General features: G+C 36.1%; 1 protein-coding gene across 1 annotated transcript; it reads right to left on the reverse strand.

Moving 5' to 3' along the window:
- Positions 1 to 500: 500 nt before the first annotated feature.
- On the reverse strand, positions 501 to 1,699 carry LOC148766379 (uncharacterized). Its single transcript, XM_088827264.1, has 2 exons — positions 1,467 to 1,699; positions 501 to 1,017 (listed from the first exon to the last, which is right to left on the reverse strand). The coding sequence occupies exons 1-2, from the start codon at positions 1,697 to 1,699 to the stop codon at positions 501 to 503; spliced, it is 750 nt and encodes a 249-aa protein (XP_088683390.1).
- Positions 1,700 to 10,991: the final 9,292 nt, after the last annotated feature.

Raw genomic sequence — 10,991 nt, forward strand, 5'->3', positions numbered from 1 at the left:
ACTTGACGTCTTTTCGAGTTAATCGGGTGAATGGAGAGGCAAGCTTCGAGAAATCGTTCACAAATTTGCGGTAGTAGCCGGCCAGTCCAAGGAAGCTTCGGATCTCCTTTGCGTTCTTCGGAATTGACCAATTTGACATTGCTTCTATCTTGCTAGGATCGACGGAGATTCCTTTTAATAGAAACAATGTGACCAAGGAAAGCCACACTTAATAGCCAGAATTCGCATTTGCTGAACTTGGCGTAGAGTTGATGCGATCGGAGGGTTATGAGTACGGTGCGAAAGTGCGACATATGTTCTTCTTGGGTTTTGGAGTAGATGAGACTGTTGTCGATGAAGACAATTACGAACTGGTCCAAGTATTGATGAAAGACTCGGTTCATAAGGTCCATGAAAGCTGCAGGTGCATTGATTAAACCGAAGGGCATGACGACGAATTCTTAGTGGCCATATCGGGTTCTGAAAGATGTTTTGGGACTATCGGATTCTTAGATTTTGAGTTAGAGGTAGCCGGATTGGATATCGATTTTTGAGAAGACCGATGAGCTTTGGAGTTGGTCGAAAAGATCATGAATTCGAGGAAGAGGGTATTTATTCTTGATTGTGGTTTTATTGAGTTCACGGTAATCGATGCAAAGGCGAAGGGATCCGTCTTGCTTTTTAACAAAGAGAACTGGTGCGCCCCACGGGGAATGGTTGGGTCGAACATAACCTTTGTCGAGCAATTCTTGAAATTGGTCCTTCAATTCCATCGGGGCCATACGGTACGGAGCTTTGGAAATTGGCGTAGCTCCGGGGATGAGATTGATTTCGAACTCAATTTCTCGATCGGGTGGATGTCCAGGAATATCATCGGGAAATACCTCGGGGAATTCTTGTACCGCTCGAATGTCGGATATTTGGGTTCTGGGATCGGATTCAGATTTCACAATATCCACTAAGTAGCCGGAATGACCTTTATGAATAAGTTTGACTACTTTGATCGCGAAGATGATTGGAATCGAGGTTTTGGGTTGACTTCAGAATTTTAGGGTTTTGCCGTTCGGAAGGGGAAAGATAACAGTTTTTGAGGCACAATCGATTTGGGCTTTGACTTCGGTAAACCAATCCATGTCTAGTATAACTTTGAAGTTTTGGATCGGTAGGAGGATTAAATCGAAATTCATGGTTTAAGTGTGAACTTGGATCGGGCATTTGATTATGACTAGATTGGAGCACATTTCTTCGCCAGAGGGAATGAGAATTCGGTATTCGTAGTTTAGTCGATTCGGTTCGGGATTTAAGTGCGCAATTATGTCTTTTGATATAAAGGAATGAGTAGAGCCGGAATCGATTGGAGCATATATGGGTTCTTCGAGGATAAATATGGTACATGCTATCATAGACGAGTCTTGTTCGATTTGTTCTTGAGTCATGGCGAACACTCGACCGGGGACGTTCGGTGGAGGTTTCGGACAGTCTTTTACCATGTGTCCGGGCTGATGGCATTGGAAGCAATTCCTCGTTCCTTGTATGCATTATCCGACATGACTCTTTCCACAATTTGGGCAGATTGGCATTGACGGCGGTGGTGGTGGTCCGGTTGGTTGGCGGATGGGTTGCGCTCCTTTTCCTCGGAATGGGCGGTTGCCAAAGTTACTCTTTTTCCATGGGCGTTGGAAATTTGGTGGTGGTCGGCGTTTGTTTTGAATTTCTCCATCGTCTTGGGCAGCCATGAGCGCTTTGTCTACAATTTGGCGAAAAGTCGAGGCGTCAGACATACGAACGTCCCTGCGGATTTCGGGTTGGAGGCCACGAATGAAATGGTTCTTATTTTCTTCGGCGTCTCGAGCAATAATGGAGCGTAGAGGTAGCCACGTTCGAAACGGCGGATGTATTCTGTAACACCCCGCATTTTCGGTAAAATAATATTATGTTATTTTACCACCTTTATGTGCATATTTGTGAAATTAGAATTTATAATAATTCTTGCATGATTAGTATTTACGTGAATTAGGTAATTATGCAATTATTATGTGATTATGTGATTATGTGAAATTATGTGATTATGTGAAATATGTGCTTAGGGAAATATTTCGAAATAGTATGTCGAAATAAATTATTTTCATGAATTAGGATTTTTGCATATGAATTTAAATGAGTATTTCATCATATTTATGCATGCACAAAATTTTAGAAAAATGAATTTTCTCATGCATTTTAGGATTTTTAATTTATTTAAAAAAATTTGAAAATCCTCCCCACATTTTCTTGAATTTTCGGACACCACACACACACACACATGATTTTTAAATTCTTGCATATTAATTGGTAGAAAAACATGCATTGGTGTGGTTGTACTTTGAGCATAGAAAGAAATACCTAAAAGCCTAGTTCCCTACTCTATAGACTAGGCATGCCTTTTCTTCACTCCTTCAAGTAAGACAAAAGGTCTTCTTCTCCTCCCTTCCCCTTCATCTTTCGGCAGCCACCACCACCACCATAACCACCACCTTCTCAAGCTTGAACCACCCTAGAACCACCACCACCTCATATTTTCGGAAATTGCAAAATCACCCCCACAAAAAAATGTATTTCCCTTTCTTCTCCATTGGCTTTGAAGTCTCCAAAAACTCTATAAATACCACCCATGCCCAAGATCAAAATTCACTTTCAAACTCCACTCTTACAATACTTAAGTTCAAAGTCTCCTTCTATTTCAACAAGAGGAGAATTTTCGGCCAAGCTTAGGAGTAAGCTTCTCCTCCCTCTTCTTTCTTCTTCTTTCCCGAAAGAGCAAAGCTCTTCCTCCTCCTCTTCCTTTTTTTTTTCTTCTTATTTTCTTAATGCTTAATCTAACTCTTAATCTCTTCTTGTATTAGAGAGAAAAGAGCTAACAAGCCCTTCCCCTAAAGAGTATAGGTGAGAATTCTTGAATTCTTGCTCAAACCTACAACACCACTAGTATTTTCGGTTTTTATGTGTTTTTATTGTTGATTCTTGCATATTATGTGATTATGTGTTTTAGATGATGTTTGCATGTTAGTATTTTGAAAAGATAGCTTTATTCATGAAATTTTATGATTTTTCGAAAATTGGGGAAAAATGTTTTAAATGGCTTATTTGGCTTAATTAGTACCTTGCATGTGTTGATCTAGTGTTTAATTGTTGATTTTTGAAAAGAAAATGAATTTTTGGCCTAGCCATGAAACATTCGGATTTTTGGGGAAAAATGTTTTAAATGGCTTATTTGGTTTAATTAGTGTCTTGCATGTGTTAATCTAGTGTTTGATTGTTGATTTTTGAAAAGAAAATGAATTTTTGACTTGACTAAGGAACTTTCGAATTTTTGAGATAAAATGCTTGAAATTGCTTATGTGGTTTATTTTGTGTTTTGCATGTGTTGATCTTGTGTTGATTGTTGTTTTAAGGCCTTGCATGTTAAGATTGGTGATTGATTGTTGATTTAAGGTCTTGCATGTTAAGATCTAGTGATTAATGGTTGATCTAAAGTCTTGCATGTTAAGATCTAGTGCTTTCTATGAAAAATGGTTTAAGAACTAAGAGTTTGTGCTAATTTGATTTAAGATACTCTTGCATGTGAAGATCTAGTGTATTTGCTTGAATAAATGTAAAGATGGAAGTCTTGAATTTTATTCTTGTAAAATGCTAGATCTAGTAAACTTTGTTGTTAGATTGTTTTTGCATGTTAAGACTTCGGTTATTTCTATGTTTTTATGGCTAAATGATTTTGTGAAGCTTTATGTGTATTTCCTATGTGCGCCTATGTGCTCTTGTTTGCTTATGTGAATCATTGGGTGTATGGATGAGAGAAGGGTAAGTAGAAAGGGTGCATGGGTGGGTGCGTTAGTGTCATGAATTTTTAAAAGATAAAACTATGTTGGAAAGTCTTTCGAGGTTACGGTAAATTTCTCGGGTACGGCGAGCCGGTACCGTAGGGCCTAGGGGTGGTTTGATCCCACGTAGTTAGTCATGGTTCGAATTACATGGGGTTATTTATCCGTAACTTAGATTGACTCTTCCGAGGGATTCCCGACAATTTTTCATGTCATGCATGTTGCATTTCGGTGTTGTTGATATAGGTGGGAAAATCTCACTCTATGGTCTTGGGATCATAGGGTTATAAAGGTGGGAAATTCCTTCTATAATCTTCAATACGTGTCATGGCATAGGGTTATAAAGGTGGGATATTCTCACTCTATGGTCTTGGGATCATAGGGTTATAAAGGTGGGAATTATCTCACTCTATGCGTGGTGACAATTATGTGAATGAAGATCGCCGACGAAAAAGGGAAGTATATGATTGTTTTACTTCATGTTGTATGTTCATGTATAAGATATATGTATGTATATATATATATATAGATATATGTATGTTCTATGTGCTATGTGTATTCGATATTACTTCAAGATTCTCATTGAGTCCTCAAAGACTCATATAGGTGTTGTATGTTTGTAGGTATACCCGATTTAGGGCCCGATGAGTGAAGTTGGGAATCGAGCTCGAGAATCGGAAGGGGATCGTATGGAGGGGTTGTGGATAGTGTTGGCTCTTAATTTGGTTATGTGGTTCTATTTGTATAATATGCTTGTAAAAACGTTTGATACGGTTTTAGGAATTTTCTACCGATCGCTTCTTCCGATCGGTAGAAATTATTAATAGACGATATGTGTAATAGTAATTAGGATTACCCTATTTTGGATAATTAATCGGTAATCCGTAGCCTTTTTTAAGCGAAAGCAAATTTTCACTATTTATATGCATGCATGCTTCCGGCTAGTAATTTCTTCGTATTTTATCTCCATGTTCTAAAATTATTTTCATATAGGGGTTCTGCTTAGAAAATCATGAAATTTACGGAGTCTCTGCATCTCTCTGTTCTCATCATATTGATAGGTATTTTGCATGATTTGGGTAAGTATGTATTTAGTTATGATTTGTTTCTCACTACTGCATTGAAACAGGGTCATTCGGGTGTTTTCTGGTATAACTGGAGTTTTACTCACTCAAATGGCTTGTTTCCACTTGGAAAATGTTTTCAACTTACCTTTATGCCTTGGGGTAAAATTTGGTAGTTTTTGGGTCAGTGAGGAATTTATTATGAATTTTCAAAACTCCCTCCCCTGTTCTGGATTTTTAAACTGAGTGACTGTGCCATTTTATTTATTTCTCCTAAATGGCCATGCATCTTTCAAAACTGTTTTAACTGAGTGATCTAGACCCGTGTTAGGTGGTATGGTATAATTTTGGGGTTATTTGCATGAGTAGTTTAAGAGGAATTAATTTTTAAAGCTTCTGCATTGAATCTGTCCGCATTTGCATTAAGTTCATCATGCCTAGTTAATTTCTAGCCTTGCATGTAGTATGCCTTTGTGTTATATTTGATTAGGGTTTAGCAAGCTGTGCCCTCTCTCCCTCTGATTTAAAAAGAAAATTTTTTACGTAAATTTTATATCCACAAAAAAATCATGTTTTCAAAAGCCTTCCGCTGAGATTACATATAATAAGGGTAATCGAGAGAGGGGCGTCACATATTCGATCATTGGTAAGTCGCCTTGGCGTTCGAGGAATTCTTTGAGTTTGTGGGCTCGCACGTCTTTCGAGAAATATTTTTCAAAGAATTGGACTTTGAAATCGGTCCATGGCAAAGTTTCGAGGTTCGTTCCGTCCTTGATTCCTTCCCACCAGTGACAAACTTCGTTTCGGAGTAGGAATATGGCACAATGCTCGCGGTCGCGGTCGGTCATTTGCATGTAGTCGTATATGACTTTGAGAGATTTGATCCACTCTTCGGCTATGGCGGGGTCGGTGCCACCGTGGAATTCGGATGGGTTCATTCGGAGGAATTGTTCGTATATGGCTTGAGGTGCGTTATTTTGAGGTGGGGTTTGGTTACGTTGGATAAGTTGTTCGATTTGGCGTTGGTGGTTTTGGGCTTGTTCTCGGATTAAGTTTGTTAATAGTTTGATTGTGGTCTTGTGGTTCATTGGAATAAGTGCTCGAGTTTCCTCGAGTTACAGGTCTCGCCATTGTTTCTATATTAATTCACAACTAATAAGTAAAGCAAGTAAGCACATAAAATATTAATTCACATAATGTACCGAATGGTCCGAGCTTCGCGTCTCGAGTAGTCTTTAAGCTCGTGAAGTTCGTAAGAGTATCTATGAACCATGCTCTGATACCACCCTATAGCACCCCCCTTCTTATCGGGCGATAAATCGAACCGATTTATCGGATATTTATTCATATATCGGAAGCAAAGGATCTCTTTGTAATTTTTAAGAATTTGGAATGGGACAAAATGTAATTATTAAAAATCTCTTCTTAGGATATTTAAAACTTTTGTGATTTACAAAAACTTTCTTAGGAGTATTTTAGTCGGCTAAACGTTTCGTTTGAAAACAAGTTTCGAGAGGAGGATTTTTGTTCGAGTGCTACACCATCAAACTATCTATCTTATTTTTGATTTGAAGAGAAATCAGAGTTTTGAAAGGTATTTTGGTGAACGTTTATAGGAAACTTTAACTAATTACTAAACGGAGTATTATAATAATAAAAAGTCAAGTACGATTCATACCGGTTTTCAAGTTCGTTTGAATAAGTAAAAGTTACGAAAGAGAAATAAGTGTGTTTAATATTACATCACCAAAATAAGCATAATATCTTAGCATCGTTCATAGGTCCTTGTACAACTTCCAAAATCCCGGGCAAGACCTCGATCCGCTACTCAATCCATTCCGGTGGAGGGTTACTAACACTACTAGCTGCAATTAAAAGGCATCTATATGAGCTATAAAGCTCAGTAAGAAATCCGATTAAATATCGAACTTTAAAAATACGTTATATACAATTTATAATATTATATAATCATTCATACTCACATTCCAAACTTCATAAGGCAAACGGTCAATCACATAATTTACAAAAAACACATCATTCACACATAAACACGTACTTATGCAAAATGACTAAATGACCTTTTTATGAAAATCGTGAAAAACACTTTTTTTGTTTTATTGGATCCGTGAAAGATTAATTTATGTACCTGAATAATAAACTCGTTACGAGCCCGTTTTCACTAAGTGGAATCAAACCACACATTTCATCCTAGTTGGATACCGGCCCTCTATATCCGAGTTGTTTATTATCCGACATTCCATTAATCTTTCGAATTTAAAAACCGTGAAATGAATGGTTTTTAAAATTATGCTTACAACAATAACATGAGCAACACATAACATCATAAATATCAATCAAGTGCCACAAAAACCACACACATATCACAATTTACCACATATTTATAATTTGGGCAAAAATCCCCAAATTCACCCACATACTCACACACAACCACACACGGCACACACACACATACACATCCAGCACTCACACACATATGCATTCAGCACACACACTCATGCAGCCAACACTTTTAAAACATCACTTTTAATACCCAAATCATGCTTGAAAAGTAAGGCCATCTGTATCTTTCATTCAATGAACTTATTACCACTTCTTGGTAATAATTCATTCCAAATAAATTCCAACAGCAGTTAAAACATATCCATGCAGTAAATTAAGGTACACAATCCTAAGTTTCATCACTCATAAATATTTATTCAAAGACATGGAAATTAAATCACAAAACATAATACATGGCATGCAAAATGTCCTAATTTCGAAATAATAGCAAACCAATTCCAAAAATTCCCAAATTAAATCCTAGAGCTCCTAATCGATCCAAGTTTTAGTTTTGGAAATTATTTTAATTTTTCAGCAAGTGTCGAATTTTCTTGGAATTAAAAACTAGAAAAAAACCCCTTTTCTTTTAACAATCCAAAACTCTAATATAACCTTAATTAACTTTGAAACATTTATAAAGAATTTTTTTCCTCATTAAAACTTGCTGGAAAACAGATTCCCGATTTAAGAAATGACTGATTTTTCGGAAATTTCAGTTTTGACCCCAAAGTTTCAAGAATTACACATGCAACCACACTAAAAGTTCAAAATCTGATTTTTTATGAAAAACCCCTAACAATCTGAAAATTTTAATTCAATAAATGCAGAAAACAAAGTTAAAAAGTTACTTGAGGCAGAAATTTCGAAAATTATATATTTTACCTCAAAATCTCCAGATTTATACATGCAAGACCACTAGAAGTTCAAAAAATCAAATTTTCTTGCAAAACCTTTTTAAATCCGAAATTTTTGTTCAATAAATGTTGAAGAACAGATTTGAAAACACATTTAGGACTGACTTCTCAAAAATTACAGATTTGACCCAAAAATCTTGCGATCTACACATGCAACCCCATAAAAGTTCAAAAATTCATTTTTCTTGCAACCACTTTTTGAAATCCGAAAATTTCAATGCTTTTGGCTAGGGTTGTTCATTGGTCGGTTTTACCCGACAACCGACCCATTATCGGTCCGACTATTGCGGCCGATAATTACCCATCAACCAACCCATTCTGGTCGGGCCGATAATATCAACCGACCCATGCATAGTCGGGTCGGTTATGGTTTTTGAAATATTGAAAATTCGGTTGGCCGATATTACCCGACCAACTGAGTTTTTATTTTTATATTATTTTTTAGCCTTTTTGACCCTACATTTAATTTTTGGGCACTAATGTATGAGTATTTTGGAGATGCTAATGTTTAGAATGTGTTTCTGTATTTGAAGTAGTTGAATCAGACCTCTTTTTTTTTTCAAATATTAGAATTTCATTAATTGTCCAGGAAGAATTCGCGTTTTTTTTTATAATATATCTCACATTAAATAAAGATCAAAGAAGCCAAACCAGAAGAAACAAGGAAGAATTTATCTATAACATAAATATGTGGGATTCTTTGTAATTGTTAGAATACTATATTTGTTAGAATACTAGTTTATGAGTTTTTAAAAAAAAAATTGAAGCTTTTCTCGAGAATTGTTTAATGAGTATAGTATTTTTTTTCCTCATAAATTGAAAAAAATCTGATTTTTTTTAATGTGGCCGATATCAACCGATAATTTGCAACCGAACTATTTTGGCAACCGACAAAGTTGGTTGCCAACCGTTATCCGACCCACAATAGTCGGGCCGATAATGGTTTTGCATATTTGCAATAGTCGGTTGGTCGGGTCTGGCCGATAATCAGCCGATATTCAACCGCCCGACCCATGAACAACCCTACTTTTGGCCAATAAAACTTGTATCTATCCACTACCGACATAAATGATGCATGGAAGAACAAGAAATCAACACTCAACACATCTTTTCCATTTTTCACCCAAAAAACCCTAATTTTCTCGAAATCTCTTCAAATCTTTTAAGAAATTCTAAAAATCATTTTAATACTATTAACACCCTTTAATTGCAGCAAGAAATCGAAATTTCTTACCTTATAACCGAAGAAAGGAAAACAACCGAAGGAAGAGCTTTCAAATACCGAAGTCTAGCCAAGCAACTTTGATTGTGAAGGAGATGGTGTGGGGTTCTAAGATAGATATGTTATTATCTCCCGTGAGAAGGCAAGATGTTTTGATGGTTTTTTTGGTGTAACCTAAGGCTAGTGTTAAATTGGGGACCTTCATTTTATATTTTCGAATTTCTTGGAAATTTGAAGTTGAGGTGGAAGAAGAGGAAGCCGACGGTGGAGGTGGTGGCTTCGGTGGAGAGAGGAGGAGGAGACAAGTAAGAGGTTTATGTGTTGGGATAAGAAGAATGAAGAGTGTCTCTTCATGTTACTAATCCACTCTTGAGTGTAAGATTAGACGAAATGATGGCAAATTGGCAAGTGGAAAGACATGCATAATTAGCACTAATTTATTTATATATATAAAAAAAACAAAAAAAACTTGCACTTACCACAAACATATATACACGGTCACACACATGTATATATAAATGTACAATACCACTTCACTAAGCAAGCCCCACATTTTACACTCAATATGTTTACTTTACGAGAATTAGGTGTCCATGAAGGAAAAAGATCAAAAAAGAAAGGAAAAAGTTGCAAATAAGGAAATAAATCAAATTGAAAGAAGCAATCTCGCCACAGCTTTGGCAGTGCCCACCATTTCGAGCATATCTCTCTCATACGAACTCCAAATCAACTTATTTTGACGGCATTGGAAAGCTACAATTCTTATTCACGCAACATTTCAAAACTCAGCCTCCAACATGGCGAAAATCGAAGAACAAATCCTGGTGGGGGAAAGTGGCGAAAATTAATTCTTATTAGGTTTCCACTACTTCCTTATCAAGAAAAGCCTGTAAAAGCAACAAGTTTCTACACCATAAGCATGGAATTTTACACCACATAACGCGACAAACGAAGATCAACAAAGACTCAAGCATAGTTTTTCTTATTTATTTTATTTATTCTATTTTGCTTATCTTAAGAATTACGAGTACCTAAGTTTTTAATTTAGGATTTTATTAGAACCCTATGTGGTAATTCGAACCTATATTTCTAATATTATGCAAGTTTAATTCCATGATTATTTCTTCTATCTGATCTTATCTAGTGCATGAATCTAGCTAATTTATGGTGCTATGTGTTATTATTAGAATTGAATCGACAGATCGCTTTAATAATTAGAAAGCGATAGAAGAGCCTTCGAGTAGTTTTCACCGGATGAGTGTGTCAATTGTATGTATTATCGTAGACATACAAATAATACCTTAGGTAGCCGTTTATGAGACTTGTTAGTTAATGTTTTATTCATAATTAGTTTGCGTAGACATATAGTGAATCGTTTATGAATAATAGACTCATAATACACGCGACAACGAGTTATGATTAATTTAGTGTCTCGGGTTAATAATCATGAATCGTAAATTGCATGATAGATGTTTAATTGGGTATTGAATTATTGCATAGGGTGAAGATAAAATCTTAGATCCTTTTTTAAATTGATATTTTCTCGTGATTATTTGCTTTCTTAATTAGTTTAATTGTTTAATTGATTTAGTTTGAAAAACTTGCGTAGGCTGGA

The sequence above is a fragment of the Erythranthe guttata genome, chromosome 12, assembly GCF_056151865.1.
Source record: "Erythranthe guttata isolate IM_541 chromosome 12, IM_541, whole genome shotgun sequence".
Lineage (NCBI taxonomy): Eukaryota > Viridiplantae > Streptophyta > Magnoliopsida > Lamiales > Phrymaceae > Erythranthe > Erythranthe guttata.

Excerpts from the sequence above, each read along its gene's own strand:
- LOC148766379 (XM_088827264.1), bottom strand. The coding sequence starts at position 1,699 with ATGGAGAAATTCAAAACAAACGCCGACCACCACCAAATTTCCAACGCC. Across the intron at positions 1,018-1,466 it reads GCCATCAGCCCGGACACATG|TCAACCCAAAACCTCGATTC; the intron begins GTAAAAGACTGT and ends AAAATTCTGAAG.